The sequence below is a fragment of the Ammospiza caudacuta genome, chromosome 2 (genome assembly GCF_027887145.1).
Source record: "Ammospiza caudacuta isolate bAmmCau1 chromosome 2, bAmmCau1.pri, whole genome shotgun sequence".
Lineage (NCBI taxonomy): Eukaryota > Metazoa > Chordata > Aves > Passeriformes > Passerellidae > Ammospiza > Ammospiza caudacuta.
In genome coordinates, this window is record NC_080594.1 from 95,441,710 (window position 1) to 95,459,388 (window position 17,679).

The following is a 17,679-nucleotide window of genomic DNA, read 5'->3' on the forward strand; positions in this document are numbered from 1 at the left end:
CACAGCAGGACAGGCTCACATGGGTGCAGCATCCTAACACATTTTTCCAAACCCACCCTGCTTCATCATCACTTTGTGTGGAAAAGCCACAAATGAGCCTTGATCCCCAAGGCAGGAAATCACAGAAGTGCAGCTACCCCAGGGCCTGCTCTTCTCTGGGGGCAGTAAGTGAACCTGACCTGCCCATGAGTAATTCACTGTGTTCAATTACTCCTATGGAGTTTGGGGGCAAAAGCCTTAGATACCTGTGAGATCTTCAAATTTAGTTAGGAACTTTCTAGTAAAAATTCCTAACAAGGTGAGAATCTGCATCTCAAACCATTTGTGTAGTTAGCCTGCTTTGAATGTAAAATATAAGGTAGTGATGTAATTGGGCAAAATTTAATGGGTAAATAACAAAAAATAATTGAGTTTCAACAATCTAATGGTTGCTCCTGCCTCAGTTTGTACATTCCCTCAGTTTGTACTTCAGAATTTTTGTTCTCCTTGGCTGTCCTCCTTTTCAGCACTTGTGAGGATGTCTGTACGTAGCATTTACAGCTAATGTGGGATTGTTGCAAACTGCGGAATATGTAAATGTTTCTGAAGAAAGTATGTCCTCTGATGTTTGATATTTGTATACTTTTAAGCCTAAACAACAAGAAAAGGAGATTTAATGTGTGAAACATAGAGCAACTAAAAAGCTGTTAGTGATGTCCAGGTGTCAGAAAGACAAATTAGTTGTTGGAAGAATTGCTTTGTTAAGGTTTAGGGCTTGATAAGTTTCAATGATCTCAGACCAGGGGGAGGTTAACAAAACTTGGGATGAAGGATTTACCACTGATGGTGGACACAAAGAATGCAGAATTTGGATGTCACAAGGACATCTAGCAGAACTTCCAAGAAATAAATAACAAAGATAACTCAAGAGCTGTGCTGAAATCAGCTCTGACTGGGTTAAAAGGTAATTCTGGCAGGATGAGATTGTGACCCAACTCATGGCCACTGACTCAAGAGAAAGACTGAGAATGTGGACTAAGGATGAGAAGCAATGGAATCATTAATAGAAGATAGAATACTAATGAAGAAGAGAACTATGTAACTTGTAGCCAATAAACACTAATTCCTTTGCTTACTAAAATGTATAAATAGTAAAGAGTTTTGATAGTTGGGATCCCGGCTTTGTGAATCTGCCACCCAGCACCCCTTTCAGCCGTAAATAAATCAAAAATACCTCGACTCTGTGTATGTACTGGCCTCTAGCACACCGGGTGAAAGAACCTGCTTTGGCAAGAGAATTACTCGGCATCCGTGTTTGCATTGTGCAGCCCCCCGTCTGAAGCCCTCTGTCAGCACTCCATCAAGGACTTTTTCGCTCCTGCCCGCCATGGCGTGCGGAGGCCTCCACCTCCTGCACTCGGTAGAAGAGGTGTGTTGCAGTGAATGCGTGCGTTGATGGAACATGATTTGAGAGACCCTGGGGCTGGCTGGGAGCCGTTCCCGAGCACGGAGGTGCCGGTGCCGGTGCCGGGGCCGCCGGCCGCTCCCGCCCCGGGCCTGCCCGCGGGGGCGGTGCCTGCCCCGGAACCGCCGCGCGGGGCATTGTGGGTGGGTGCGCGGCCGCGGCTGCGGCTTTCGGCGGGTCCCGTGAAAATGGCGCCGTAGGCGGGAGCGGGAGGTGCCGCCGGCTCCCTGCGCTGCCGTCCGGGCGGCGCGTCCTCGGCCCCCTCCTTCCCTCCGCCGTGTTCCGGCTCTGCCGCCCGCTCCCGGCCCCCGTGCCGCCTCCTGCCTCCATCGCGGCGATGGCGACTCCGGACCAAAAATCGCCCAACGTTCTGCTGCAGAGCCTGTGCTGCCGCATCCTGGGCAAGAGCGAAGGTAACGGCGTCCCCCCGCCATTCCCCCGCCGGCAGCGCTCGGAGCCCGCGGGGGCTGCCCCGGCAGGGCTGGAGAGGTGCCGGGCCCCTCGGCAGGGAGCGTCGGCGGCCTCCCGGCCCGGGGGCGGCAGCCCGGGCAGTGCCGAGGGGCCGGCCGGGCACGGCAGCGGCCCTGCGAGCCGGAGCCCTGCCGCGGGAGGCGGCCGGACACGGCTCCGTGCCTTCCCCCTCCGGCTCCCCCAGGGCGTTTGGCCGGCCCGTGAAGGCGCTCTCCTCTTCGGGGAGCGGGACAGCGGTGCCCGGGTGTTTGGGCGATCGGGGGCTCCGTGTGCGGGCTGAGGATCCTCCGCCTCCCGCCGGTGCCCGCTCGAGTGGAGCCATTGACGTGCGCCAGGTCCGCTACAGGTCCTTGGTGCTGCTGTGAGCCTCCAGCAGGGGAATGAATCTCTTGTCTGTTTGCGTAAGTTTCCCCCTTGCAGTCAAGGCGAAGACTGTTTTTAGTAGGTAGTCGGAGGGGTGGGAAGGAAGGCGTGCATCTGCTGAGTCTCCTTTTTAAGTGGCTCTGTTTATCAGCATGGCTCACTAGGGAAACTCATGCAGAAGCTCTTAATGCATCTTTTTTCTTGTATGAGAGACGACTTTCTCCCTTGCTTGTAATGGCTGTTAAGTCCCTTATTCTTTCCTCTCTTCATGCCCCTTTCTTCTGACAAATGCCTTTAGATATTTCCAGGATAGTAACTAAGACTTTTGAGCATTACTTGTTGTAAAAAATTATTAGAACATGGCCTACATGTGGATTATTGCTATTTTAGAAATCTAGAAAGTGTGTAACAAGGTGCGTATATATATATTGTCTGTTTCTCAGCCTTTGTTTCCATGTGTTGCAGACAGCATGTCGTGGTGTCACACCCCATCTTTGTCTCTCAGTTGGAGAGCTGTGGGTTTAATGGATGAACTGTTTGGTGAATGAGAAACTGAAACTGGCAGCATGGCCACATCCAAAGAGTTGTAGTCACTGTCTCAATGTCAAAATGAAGATCAGTAGGAAGTGGTGTCCCTCAGAGGTCTGTATTGGGATTGACAGTCATCAATATCTTTATTAATAACATAGACAGTGGGCTTGAGAGTGCCTTTGGAAGGTTTGCAGATGACACCAAGCTGAGCAGTGCGGGTGATGTGCTGAGGGAAGGGAGTGCCATGCAGAGAGACCATGACAGGCTTGATGAACACATCTGTGTGAACCTCAAGGTTCTCCCCTGGGTCAGGACAATCCCCAATATCTGTAGAGAGTGGGGGATGAGTGGATTGAGTGCAGTCCTGCAGGGAAGGATGTGGGGAGTGGATGAAAAATTGGGCATAAGGCAGTAATGTGCACCCTGTAAGGGCAGCATATTCTGAGCTCCTTGAAAAGAAGCAAGGACAGCAGGTAGAGAGCAGTGATTCTCCCCTCACTGCTCTTGCTTTTGTGAGACCCCATCTGCAGTGCTGTATGCAGCTCTGGGGTCCCCAGTTCTGAAAGGATGTGGGTGTGTTAGAGCAGGTCCAGAGGAGGGCATGGAAATGGTGAGAGGAATGGAGCACCTCTCCTCCAAAGCAGGTCTGGGGTTGTTGAGCCTGGAGAAGGCTCTGCTCAGAGATCTCACTGTGGCCTTTCAGTCCTTAGAGAGGGCTTATAAGAAAGACGTGTTTTACCAAGGCTAAAGTGATAGAACAAGGGGTAATGGCTTTAAACAATTACAGAGGATGTTTAGAGTGGACACAGAGAAGGAAGTTTTTACAGTTGGAGTTGTGAAGCACTGGAACAGGTTGCCCAGAGGAGTTGGGAATCCCATCCCTGGAAGTGTTTAAGACCAGACTGAATGGGATTTTGAACAACCTGATCAAGTGAAAGATGTCCCTGCCCATGTCAGGAGAAGTGGACTAGATGGTCTTTGAAGGTCCCATCCTGCCCAAACCATTTTGTGATTCTGTGGTTCATCTGAGAACCTTGGTGAAGTTGGTAGGAAATGGGAATCTTTGTCTTCCCTGAACTGTTGAGTAGGTACTCCTTCACAGAAAACACTCCATGTAACTCTAAGATATTAAGGGTATTTTTCAACCCGAATAATTCAATGATCAAAGCTATTGATTGCTGTGTTTTGTTTTTCAAAATCTTTTCCTTCTCCATTGCATTTTTAAGTCTTCTGTAAGGCAGTATTTTTTTTTGCAGAATCTATAGTATTTCTGTGTCAGAATTCCTGTTGTAAGATTTTATCAGGATATGGCAAATTTCTCCTCTTCTCCTATCTCCACCAAATCAGCAGTAGCTTCTAGACTGTTTAATTCTTATTGTGTTCTTCTATTACCACATGTTTCTTTTAGCAAGTGTTTTAACTGTATTTTAAAGGGTATTTCACATCAGGCTACAATTCTAAGGCAGTCTTCTAGCTCTATTTTTAAAGCTCTTTCTTGCCTTTAGCATTCTTTGGAAACTTTTTTTTCTGATACAATTGGTGTATGTTCTTGTTTAAGAGTATTTCAAACATTTGCTACCAGAAATCTCAAATTATTTTATTAATTACTAGTTCTATTTCCAAAAACAAATTTTAAGAAAATGGGAAAATAAATTATATTGCTATAGTGGATACATTTTCAAGGACATTATTTTTATAATATCTAGTCCTGTTTTCTTCATGACTCTTTTTTATATTTGGAATCTAATCTAAACTCAATCTAAGCTTGTTTCTTAGTATTATCTAGGTCTGTGATACTTTGAAAAGTTAAAAAGAGCGTGAGTATCAACTGAAGTATGAGTATTGAGGTGAGATGGCTCACTTGTAGTAACCTATTATCTAGCTGTTTTTTGAAGTCATAGCCTCGATACCTCTCTGTATCTCCTGACTGGAATAATAATTTTATTTACAAGCAGTATGTGCAAAAACATGGAAGAGATCTGGGTATTTTTATTGTTTTTAAAATGTTGAACTTGTTTATGTGTGTTGGAATCCCGATAATGTAACTATAATCCTTTCTGTGTTTGACTAATGAAAGTGGAAATCTTGGCCAAAAGCACAGTAAGTTTCTGTGTGCAACCTGTAGTCTGCTTGTCTGCACACTTGAGGATTATCTGAGGACTTCTTTGAAGTGACAGCTAAAAAAAACCTGGGTTGTCTGCCACATTTATCACCCATGTTTTTATGCATGTGACAGATGGGAAGCCTGTTCTTACTCTGCTCTTTATTCCTTTGTTAGGAGGAATGCTAGCACTGAAACCTCAGCCTTTGAGACAAGATTTCCCTTGGAGCAGTCAACTGAAGTACATGTGTTAGCTCAGCTATAGACTTCAAATGCATAAAGATTGATAAATCAAAAATTCTGTGAAAGTCTCAGTCATGAAACCTGTGTAGTGTTTTTTTCCCCAACCCCCTTGATATCTATGTCCAAGCAATACATAAAAGACAATGAGGTAATTTTGTTAGCACTAGTATCCTCTGTGTTGAGGAAGGTGCATGTATCTGAAGGCAGTAAGGAACCCACTGGACAAGCTGTTTAGCATCTTGCTGTTTTTCAGTGTAATTCCTGTTCCTTTCAGCACAGGATAAATTTGAAGTAATGTATTAGTGTGTGGTTACTGTGCAGCTTCTCTGCTCCTTGTGTATGGTCGAGTTAGGCTGCTTTGTATATGCACATTCTCTTTTTTGAAGCAAACTTTGCAAGTGTTATCAGTTTAGTCTTTGGAAAGTAATTTATGATGTTCAAGTACTCCTACAGAGTTCAGCAGCAAAAACATTAGATACTTGAAAGATCTTTAAATTTAGTAGAGAAATCTCTACTAACAATTCAAGACAAGGAGCTGAAAACATCCATCTTAGACCATTTGTGTAGTTAACCTGCTGTGAATGTGGAGTACAAGGTGCTGATGAAATTGAGTGAAATTTAATTGTTAAATAATGAAGGAATTGATGTTCGATGATTTAATGGTTGTTCCTGCCTGTGCATTCCCTGAGTTTCTACTTGAGAATTTTTGTTCTCCCTTTGTTCCTTCTCAGCACTTGTGTGTTGTTATGTTTGTGAGGAAGCTGCAGCTGGAGGAGGAGATGAAGGGTTCTGTTTATATAATGTTTGTGTGGTAATTGTTCACTTAAGGCTGAGGTGGGCTTACTCTCCTTCCAAGTCTACATTGTGCAATCCCCTGCCTGAAGTCTTCCATAAACTCTCATCAAGGAATTTTTTGTTTCTGCCTGTGATGGCCTTAGAAGGCTTCCACCTTTTCTGCTAGTTAAAGATTAATGTTGAAGTGAATTTGTGGTTTGATGGACTATGACTTCAGGCTCTCAGTGGTGGAGCCATCTTCTCTTTCTTCTCCCTTTTGGGATCATCCCCTAAGTGGAGGGCTTGCTTTGTTTCCAGAACCACTCAGCTGCATAGGCCTAGTTATTGGGATTTACTTTTTTGCAAACAGCTCTGCATCTGAGAAATTCATTACAATGTCTACTGAGTTGTGTGGAAGAACTGTTTAGGTGTCTGTCTGTTTTGTTTTTTTTTAAATTATCTACCTGAACTTTTCTTTCCCTAAAACTAGTGTTGGAAAGCTTTCTGTTGCTGTGCTCTAGCCAGACGTCACAAGGGTGTCAAGCTTTGTGTGGTGCTGTGGTTCTGCAGTCATACTGGGATTAGTTTGGGGTCTCTGCCCCTGCAGGTGGAGCTGCTGCTGACCTCTCTCTTCACATGTTCTCATAGTGTCTAAGAATTACTGCACTGGCTTTATATTACCTGCTGTGTTCTGCCAGGCTATCCACTCATTTTTATACTTACACCTGATCTTGCAGGGAGCTTGCTTACCTGTGCAGTAGTTTCTATAATTTTCTTTTCCTCCCCTGTGTTTGTATGCTCCAGCAGTTATACAGGGTCACACGCCTGTCTTTGGACAGTGGTTTTCGTCCTGACAAAGAATTTCGTGTTCTTAGCTGTCTTTCACAAACCTTCTGGTAATCTTAAAACTCTTAAGAACTCATAGTGCCTCCAATGGAAACAAATGGAATTGCTGTAAATATTCAAGCTAAATCTATTTGAGTTTGAAAGCTAAGAAGATTTTTGTGTGCCAAAGTACTGTTGGAGGTGTGCATGCTCTAGAAAGTAAAGTAGCATTTCAGTCTTTGGGGAGCAGTTTGCTACCTGAAGTCCATACCGTGGCCTCAATTTCATCTCCAGAGTGTCAGGGGCAGTTTTGTTAGTGCTGTTTGATTTTGGTGTTTGAAACTTTGAATTATTGGAATACATGTTAAAATTTAATGCCTAGGGAAAAGCGTAGAGTTCGTTCAAAGTGTGATATGGAGGGAGTTTTACCTATGCCAATAACAGAGCAGGTGGGAGTTGGCAAAAGTGGCAAAGATTCCCAGTGAGGAAAAGTTCTGAAAAGATTATGACAGAGTTGTTGATAGTCCAGTGGGACAGTACTCAGATCTGTTTACTAACAAGGCAACAAGAGCCAGCCATATTAACAGAATTTAAAAATATTTGTTTCCTATGCTGTGCATCAAAATATTAACAATAATCTTAAAATACTTCAACTAAAATTTTTCATCAACAGAAGAGAAGTTTAAGATAATTGACTAAATCAGAAGACTGATGTAAAATTAATTTTTTTCATTAATACTTCATAGAGTCATAGAAAGGCTTCATTTGGAAGGTATCCTAAAGGCTATCTAGTTCCAATCCTGCTGCTATTGGATGGGTCACCTTCTACTATATCAGGTTGCTCAAAACCCATCCAACATGGCCTTGAGCACTTCCAGGACAGGACATCCACAGCTTCTCTTGCCATCTGCTGTAGTGTCTCACCATCCTCACTGTAAAGAATTTCTACCTAGCATGGTGTTTAAATGTCTCCTTTTTTATTTTACAATTGTTTCTCCTCCTTGTCCTATTACTATCTGCCTATGTAAGAATTTGCTCTCCCTCTCTTTTATAACCCCCTTTAAGTACTGGAAGGCCACAATAAGGTCTCTGCGCAGAGCTTTCCCTTCTCCAGGCTGAACAACCCCAGCTCTCTCAGCCTGGCTTCACACGAGAGGTGCTGCAGCCCTTTAAGCATCTTTGTGGCCTCCAGAGGAGCTGCTCTTAACAGGTCCAAGTCTTTTTGTGCTGGGCACCCCAGAGCTGGATGCAGCACTGCAGGTGGGGTCTCATGAGGCCACAGTAAAGGAGAGAATCACCTCCCTTGACCTCCTGGCCACCTTTCTTCTGATGCAAGCCAAGATGGCTATCAGGCCTTCTGGGCTGCAAGCACACGTTGCTGCCTCATGTCCAGCTTTTCATCCATGAGAACTCCCAAGTCCTTCTGTGCAGGGCTGCTCTCAATGCGTTCTGCCTGTCTGCAGTTGTGCCTGGGGTTGCCTCAAGCCAGTGCAGCACCTTGCATGTCATAACCAGGCTGGGCCTAGAACTGCACATTTCAAACCCAGTGTTTTCTACAGGAACAAGCAGTTTTGCTCACAATGCATGTAGATTCTCCTGAAGAACAAAATTAGTCTTCTAATTTATCATTATATGCAGTGTTAATGCAATTGCCCTTCCCCCCAGGTAATACTTCATAGTAATGTAGAACATCTGATATGAGTAAAACAGAGGAGATAGAGCAGCAGTGCTGTCTTGGCAAACATCCTATGTACTCATGGTATGTCTGAGAAGGTGAGAAGTTTTACAGCTTTTCTTCCTGGCTTAATTTTGCAACAAACACTGTTAGAGGAAAGAAATTTGTTGTTTGGGTTTTTTTTTTCTTTAATATGTGTTTTTTGGCAGCATCTGTATCTGAAGTAGTTTGCAGCAATAATTTTTCCCTGGCCGGCGCCATTCCTACAGCACTGAATGCAGTTTAGAGTGTAATTGTTTCACAATAATTTTGTATTTGTGTTTAAGGAAAATGGTTGTCTGGGATCATGGATAGCTGACTGGAGAGTTTGCTAATCTTTGAAGTCATTCAAGAAAGAAAGAAAATGGTTTAGCTAAACTTTGTTTAGCATGATCCTATAGTTTAGAAATTGTTTCTAGATGTATTTAAATAATCAAGTGTCTTCTTTTCAGGAAACAATTTCTCACAATGATTTGGAAAAACAGTTTCAATTACTACTTAGATTTTTCAGGATTTCTCCCTGCCCACTTTTGGAAACTTAATTGACCAATAACCAACCTTATTTAAAGAAATATGTAAGAGTATAAAGTGAATTTCAGTTCACTTCCCTAGAATTATAGGTAATGCTAGAAGCTTCTTTATAGCAAAATCTTGCTGAATTTCAGCACGTCCTCTGAAATGCTGCTTTCTTGCAAGTAATAATTGGCTAATTATATCTTTGTCTTGGGAAGAAATTTTATCTTTAAATTTTATCTTTAGTCCAATTTCTCCTTGCTTTCTTTACAACCAGACTCTTTCTGTGCATCGCTTCTGTGTATTTTTTTTCATGTGCTACACTTGTATTTTCTTCAGCTTTAAAGTGCTGTTACCTGGCTTTTGAAGTAATTCAATTCTAATACTGCATTGTAGGAAAGTTTGAATGGCTGTGTGGAATACAGATCTTTGTAGGATTGATAGGTTGCTTTTGTTCAAAGGAGACAGTTTTTAAATTTTCATGTTTTTTCTTGTGATTCACAAGTGACAGTTCTCTGTTCAGCTGTGAGAACTGCTGCTTATCAGAGTCATTAATTTTGTGTGTATTCCTTAAGGGATCTAGTCTGAGGAGAAGTGGCTGTCTCTGCTCTGATCAGACCTCTGGAAATCAGTGATCAATGTTGTTCTACCCCTTTAGCCTTCAGACAGCTGCATCAGATATATTGAGCTTGCTGTTATGTAACAGAGTCATGCTGTAATCATTTTCTGATGAAGGATGTTCAAATAGATAGATGGCTGTATATTTAAAGTATGTCTGCTGTCATAATGATGACTCTTTGAGGAGGGAATTAGATGTGCCTGTTAGTTATAAGCTGTGTGAAATTTTATTATACTGACACATCTGCATTTAGTTATGTTTAATCATTTTAGGTACTGAAGTTATTTTATGAATTTATGAGAAAGAAATAATCTGCTGAAGAAACACCCACAGCAGGGAATTTAGTTTGTAAAAAGGAAGCTGGACTTGATATGAATAAAACATGAAAATCTGAATTAAATAAAATAAAAAACCAGTCTTGCTACAAAGCTGTTGAATTGCTGATGCAAATCAGCAATGTATAAAGAACAGATAATTTTCCATGTTTTCAGTAGTGCAACAGGTTAAAAACCAGGATTTTTTGGATGGAATTATAATCTTTCAATTAGAGATCTTTCTCAGATGCCTTGTTAGGGCAGTATGGAAAAGGCTGTACTAAGTTTCAGTGCTTTCACTAGTCTTGCTGTAGTTGGTGTTGAAATAGAAGGTTGTTACAGATGTAACAGATTTGCCTTAAAACTTCCCCATTACAGGAAAAGCTTGCCCCTTTCCTATCTGCTGCCAAGTACATAGTTGAGGAATTAATGGAACATAGGCTGTTTGGGATAACTTAGTGCCAGCTTTAATTTGCCATGCAGAATACTTCTTGAAATCTTGGGTTCTGTTATGACATGCATTAAACTTTAGAATTACACAGAAATGCTTCCTCATGCTTAACTCTTCACACCTAGTTCATTGGTAGCTGGACTATTAAATTTTTCTATTTGTATTTTCAAAACCTTATTGCAGTTGAAAGGTTGCTTAGTCTAACAGTAGAGGAGGCATTTGTCATAGACATTTGTGGCCATACAGTAATAGTGGCATTTTCTTCTCTGACAATAGAACAATACTCTTGTTCCTTCTGTAGGCCAGTATTGTCAAATACTGTTCAATGTTAATGATTTTGTCTGAGCAGACTGTTTTCCTGGTTGTGTGAGGTATTTCTTTGTGTGAATTGGTTAATGCTTGCTGTTCTAGTTATATTCCGATGGAGTTGGACCGGTGGATGACATTTGTAGTACATGACAGTATAAAATGGACATACAGGAAGAATGTGGAGCATTCAAACGCAATCTAGCACATTGTGATTTTCAAATTTCAAACCTCTTTCCATAAATTTTTGAAGATTTTAATGCATTTAATCAATATTTGACTCCTAGTATCTCCAAAGTGATTTTTTTTCTAATTGTAGATATTAGTTAATTAGTTAAGAGATGATAAATGCTTAAAATATTCTAATCTTCTAGTGGTCCTTTACCTTATTTCATTTTTCTGTTCCTTTTGTACATATTTGTCCTGACCAGCATCCTTGGCTGAACCTTTGCTGCATTACTTGGCAGTTTTCCCTGAGAGCTGATTGCTCAACTGACTATATAAAACACAGGAGGCTGTGATGCATTTGCACACATGATTGTTATCTACAGAACAGACAATATCCGGCATTGCTTAGATGGGTTTCTTTCCCAAAGTAAAAAGATTCAAGTGTGGCAAGCACGCTTGGATGTTTTTTTGTGTTATTACAGTTGTTTCTAGATAAGGATTAAAAATCTGTCTGACCTTTTATGAGGGCACTTGACATGTCTGTAGGCTTATTGTTTGATTTTCAGGTTGATAAACAGGAATATGATTATGCTGTAGAAGCATTAACACTGACCTGGCCCTATCTTGGTGTTACCAGACTCTTAGTTTTCCCAGAAAGCAAGATACTTGCACTCAAACAGTGCTGTTTAACAACAAGATTAAAACCAGAATTACTGCATTAGGAAGAAGCAGTGGAAGGAGGTCACTGATTTGTGACCTCTGTGTTAGCATACACATTATTCATGGGGATGTGATGCTGATATATCTGAGCTGGCTTTGAACCAAATGGTGAAGCCATTCAAACTGTTTTAAACAAAACCAAACCAAGATGCAAACTGGTAAAAGCACTGTTGTGGATATCTGAGTGAAGATCCACGGGTAGGTGATGAACATGAGTGTATTGCTGTGGTGTGTGAGCTGAACTGTGTGTCTGCGTGCCAGGTCCCACAGCATTTCTGTCCATGGCAGGGGCAGAGCCAGTTAAATGTGCACATGCTCTTGAGTAACTGGATAGACCTAAGTATCTCTTTCAGCTCAGAATAGGAAGGGCTTACTCACAAAGTTTGATGCAGTTATTTGTGGAGTGTGTACAGGTGAGTGTGTTTGAAATATCACATTAATGCTGTGATAAACTGCGCTATCCTGCCCTCTGGTTAGAAGTGGGCCTGAGAACTGCAGCACAACGTTATCAGATCTAAGCCGGGTATGTTTTTACTGCTTTCAGACATAGCAATGTAATCTCATGTCTCACTTTTTTTGAAATTAGTTTTAATAGAACTGTAGCATTCTACTTAACTGAGAGAATTTTCTTTTTCTTTCAGCTGATGCAGCCCAACAGTTTCAGTATGCCGTGAGAGTTATTGGAAGCAATTTTGCTCCCACTGTTGAGCGTGATGAATTTCTTGTAGCAGAGAAAATCAAGAAAGAACGTAAGTGCATCTTGTTTCTTTCTTAGAAACACAAAGTTCTTTTTGAAGTTAATCAGGTTATTTCTCTGAAAAGGGGACAGCTTTGCCTCACAGATAGTTATCTAATCTATTATTAATGCTTTCTTCCTGAAAATCTCATGATGTAAATGCCATTAATTTCCTAGTAAATATTCCTGAGTGGCTATTTGTATTCACAGCTCAGATTTTTCTGAATGCTCAACTTAAACTTTCCTTGCTGCTTTGTATCTTAGCCACTGTGAAGACAAAGAACAATTAATACTGTGCTCCATTCACCTTAACAGTACTTGGAAATTATGAATTCATAGTTCTTCTTAGAAGAGTAAAAGACTGATATTTTTGAGATGTGCACTTCAGGAATATTGCATGTTGGCACAATTAACTTCATGAGCACCTGTGTGAAACTTGCTGAATGAGCATCCTGGGATGGAATGGCTTGTGACTTACCTGACTTGCCTTCAGTTTTTCTACAAGTTTTCTGCCACCACCTTCTTAAAAACAAAATCAGACCATGACTTTGTAAGGGATGTTGCATTTCCATTGTGCTCCATGTGTTCCATGTTCCATTCCATTGTGCTCTCTGCTGCTCTGAGTCACATATTGCACTGTGTGTATCCAAAGGGAATGTGATGAATTCTTCTTGAAAAGCCAAATACTGCTTTCAGCAGATTCTGCTACGCAGTAGCATGTCCAGAAACAATTACTTGAATTGTACTAATGAAATGAAAACTTGATATTTGAGCTTTGAATATTCAGAGATTGAATTAGGATAACTGGCGTCAGTGGTTATAACTGGTTTAAGGTCCACGTGTATTGTTTGCTAATGCAGAGCTTCCGTGGCTTGCTGACAGACAAATAAGCCCTTTAGAATTCCTCTAGCTACAACTCCAAAACACTGAAATCTACAATATAGACTTTCTGCCATACTTTGGCTACTTTGTAGACAGCACAGCATGTATTCCTTGGGCCTGTTGCCAGTTTTCTGAAGAGGACTGTCTTCCTCATCCTCGTCCCAAACTTTAGCTGGATATATGTCCTTCCAACTTTACATTTATTTTGGAGGTACCATACAAGTAATGCCTTTCTTGGCAAAGTGTACTTACCAGTGACATTTGATGCTAATTAACATTTCTAACACTTAATAGCTATTTTTCTTATCACTGAAGTTTCTTCAGATGTCTTTGTCCTGGTTTTCTTTGAACATGACTCTTTCTGATGCAACATAGCTTTTTAAGAAATCTTAGTTGGAAGATGTGTCTCCTCTGAGAAGGTACTTCTGTAACTGGCATTGATTTATTATTTTTGTAATACATGAGAGTTGTGTGACCCTGGAATTCTGCCTGACTTGCAGTAAATGGCATTACTACTTTTATCCTTGATTTTATTGCCTAAAATAGAAACAATTACACTCTAGTTTTGGAGCAATTACATGTAGTTTTTATAGCATTCTTTAATGATTATCTACTTTCAATTGTGTCTTCAGTCCCTTAGGTCCCTAAATCTACTGAATGGCAGACTAGACTTTACCAGGACAAAAAATGTATAGTTTGATTGGGTTAAGAAAAGCAGGTACTTGTATTGGTCACTTGCATTGCAAGAATTCTTAGGGCTGGAATGCAGATAAGGTGAAAACAGTGTTTAAGTAAATACAATGAAACAGTCCAGCATCATGAAGCTTTCTTGGTTGCATTTTATAATTTACCTCGAGTATATGTTAAGACATGACTGTTACACTTCTTTCAAATTTTTAATCTACTTTTTCTTTTTTAATAGTTGTGCGACAAAGAAGGGAAGCAGATGCTGCTTTGTTTTCAGAACTCTACAGAAAGCTCGGTTCACAGGTAGTTTAATAAGTGTGTAAAGAGTAAAGAAACTGAAAGCACTCATAAGCATTCTTCTCATGTTGGAGTTGTTTTGGAGAGTGCTCAGGTCATGAACAGTATTTTTTTCTGGGAGGATGGTTAAATATTTGAACAGCTTGCCTTGGAAAGTTGTGGAGTCTTCATCCTTAGAGACAAATCAAAACCTGACTGGACACAGTCATGGGCAACCTGCTGTAGATGACCCAGCTTTGAACTGGGGGTTTGGACCAGGCAACTTCTAGAGATGCCTCTCAACCCTAGCTCTGTTTTTAGTATTTGATTCAAGTTATGTGAAGAGGTACTTCATATGAAGAAAGGGACTCTATAAAAATAAAGGGATCATTTTATATGTAAAATTGATGAATTTTCTCATAATTTGTTTTACAGAAATGCCTTGCAGTGTATTGATTTTACTAATCTAATATTCTCACGCATTTGAATGTTTAAGTGCTCCAGGTCTTTTAATGTTGAAGGTTAAGTGCTTGCTGACTTGGATGGCTCTAACACCAGTGTTAATCAAAGAACGCTGCATGCTAATATTCTCACTAAAGATGTTAGTGTGTGGAAAACCTTTAACATGATAATGCTAAGATTAAGATTACAACAAAGGTATTCTGTGGGGAGTATGACTAGACAGAACTTGGTTCTCTTCCTCCCCTCTTCCATACTTGACTCACCCTTTACTTTGTTAGTGTTTGGACTTGTTACTGAGTGAGTTGTCCTGGTTTCAGCATCCTGTAGGTTTGTGTATTAATTGCACTGCTTTGTACAGCAGAGCACTGATTTGCAGACAGCTCTTAATACAGACTTTGTGTAACGTGTCTGTAGCTCATGTACTGCATTGCCATTTGACAAGCAAAGTGATGCAGAGCATGATGACTAATCTTTGGAACAAAATGCCTTGCCTGTGTTATATGTTTGCTTATTCTTCTGAATCTAATGCAAGCTATCTCCTTGTATTTTACTGCCTCCTCAAACATTTAAGATTCTTCTAACCTTTTTTTTGCCTCTGCTAGCATCTTGTGTATGTGAAATAGTATAATGGCTTTTTTAAAATTCACACAACCAATTATTATTCAATCTGCTGTTAGGTTTATTACTAATGGTGTACAATCATTTCCTTTTCCTATGAGCATAAGGAAGGGCTTAAAGGGCTATATGTTTTCTGAATCAATTAGGCTCTTCTTCCAACATTTTTCTTGAAAGCAGTTGGGAGGGGGAAAAAAGTGCAGGTGAATCTGTTTTAACTTTGTTTCATCTATTACTCCAAACAGGAAAGGAGGTCAGTGCTTTTTTTTTATGGCAGCCTGCCAGTTGAGCAAACCACTTATCTTGAAGCACTTGGATTTATTCTGTCCTGGCCAGTAGAAGAAGCACTTGCTGCTCCTTCTTCACCACTTGTTTATCAGTTGCTGTATTAGTTACTTGCAGCAGATGCAGTATCTCTACTTGTTATTTGTTCTTGAGATTAAAGCAGAAGATAATAGAAGTGTGCTCTACATAATAATATAGAATGTCTCCTTTTATGTAAAAATATAGAGCTTTAGTAAATTATGTTGCTTCATAAGAGATGGAGTCTGTGTTGAATCTTGATATGACTCAAATTTGCTTTATATTCAGCATTGCTCAGTGTTGCAGATCACAGACTGATCAATATTGTGAGGGAATTTGTAGAAGTTGCTTTGACTCAGCCTAATGTCCATCATAAGGTTCTATGTCCCTGGTAAATTCAGGTGCGAGTGTTAGTGTCATAGAACTGTGGAGTAGCATATCTAGGAACATGCATATTTAAAATAAATCATTTTAGTGCTTGCTTTCATTTTAAAGTACTCTATAGCTTGGACTTTAGCTGAGGTTGGGCAGCCTTCTGCTGAGATCTAAAACTGCAGACAGTCTTATTCTAAAAGTCTGTGTGTGTCTGTTTGCTAAAGACTATATTGTGTATTCCTCAAGTTTCATATTAACAATATCTGTCTTAAGTTATTAAAAATTGGTAGCTCTCTTAAATGGCATTTAAAGTAACAGAAATCAAAACCCTCACTTTCAAGGCCTCCCTGTAAAGGAGAGTGGTGGGGAGAAAGGAGAAAAGATAGTTCCTTGCTTAGAACTTCACTAAGAGTTTTCCTTTTTCACATTTAGGTTAAATTAATGGCTGCATCTGAGATGTTTTAAGTGGTGAGAGTGTGTGGGAATGCTGGTAACAGTTCAACTCTGTATAAACCTCATTCTTAGTAGCTATGAATTTTAAATTCAGCCTGCTTGCTGATCTCAGAGCAGGTGAGAATTCATGATTTGAACACAGTGGAAAAATTCATAAAATTAGCAATACAGAGGCTGCACTGCACATTCCCAATTTATTCAAAAAATGTGGCTCTGAGTTAATCATATTTATCTGGAAAGTTTATTTACATGCATGGTTGGATAATTAAGACTTTGTTCTTATCAAGAGTTGAACTTATTTATGTTTGTCTTCATTTTTCTTTGAAGGGCATTTTGAAAAACAAATGGTCAATACTCTACCTCCTGCTTAGCCTTAGTGAAGATCCACGTAAACAGTCTAACAAGGTAGGTGAGGATATTTTTGTTGCTTCTGAGAAATAGGAAATGTGTGTCACTTATTTGAGACGTCTTCAAGAATCATTATCCAGACTTGAGCAATACCTCAAGGTTGTTTTCATGATATCTGTATGTGAGGCTGAAAGGGAGAAAACACTTGTTAAGTATCTGTAATATTTGGTGTAGTTTTCTTACACTACATAAATGTAAAAATATGAGCTGTCCAACATGTGTAACTGAAGCTGTGAGTGTATTAGAAGGGTGGTTTTTATGTTTATTTTCTGCTTGGTGGTGTGATGTCTGCTCATGTGATAATGAGTTTTAAATGGAGTAGGGAAAGCAAAATGCAGTTGCAGCGCTGCTGGCACCAAAGTGCTTTTTGCAGCTCTTGGTAATGATGATTTGCAGGCAAAAAGAAGTTGTGTTGCTAAAGTACTGTTGCTCACTGTAAGGCACTTTTTTGTCATGATAATTGCATCAGCAAATTTTTCTTTGTGCAAACACGGTCTTCAAATATTTCTTGTGTTGTTGATATTACACTTCTATTAACTGAAGATGTAACTTAAAGCAATTCCCACTTTTTTTTTTTTTATTATTCCTCCCTTTTCAAATCCTTTTCTTTTCAGGTGTCAAGTTACCCCACGCTTTTTGCTCAAGCATTGCCACGGGATGCTCACTCAACCCCTTATTACTATGCCAGGCCTCAGACCCTTCCATTGAATTACCAGGACCGCAGTGCTCAGTCTGCCCAGAGTTCCTGCAGCATGGGGAGCAGTGGGATCAGCAGCATCAGCCTCTATGCCCTAAATGGGCCAACTCCAACTCCACAGTCACTCATTCCAGGGTAAATTTCACCTTGCAGATAGGTTTGGAGAAGACTTGCATTTTTTCTTTCCTTCATCCTCTGTTTTTGTATGCCATTGGAAATGGAAATTCC

The 17,679-nt window shown here is 40.6% G+C and overlaps 1 protein-coding gene across 1 annotated transcript in view; it reads left to right on the forward strand.

Annotated features, from left to right (window-relative positions):
• The first annotated feature begins 1,633 nt into the window (after positions 1-1,633).
• TUBGCP3 (tubulin gamma complex component 3) overlaps positions 1,634-17,679 on the forward strand; it is a 48,502-nt gene continuing 32,456 nt past the window's right edge. The window contains exons 1-5 of the mRNA XM_058824960.1: positions 1,634-1,857; positions 12,199-12,306; positions 14,098-14,165; positions 16,674-16,751; positions 17,369-17,586. Of these exons, the coding sequence (XP_058680943.1) occupies positions 1,782-1,857; positions 12,199-12,306; positions 14,098-14,165; positions 16,674-16,751; positions 17,369-17,586 (548 nt within the window). The 5' untranslated portion in view covers positions 1,634-1,781. The remainder of the gene's footprint in view (positions 1,858-12,198; positions 12,307-14,097; positions 14,166-16,673; positions 16,752-17,368; positions 17,587-17,679) is intronic.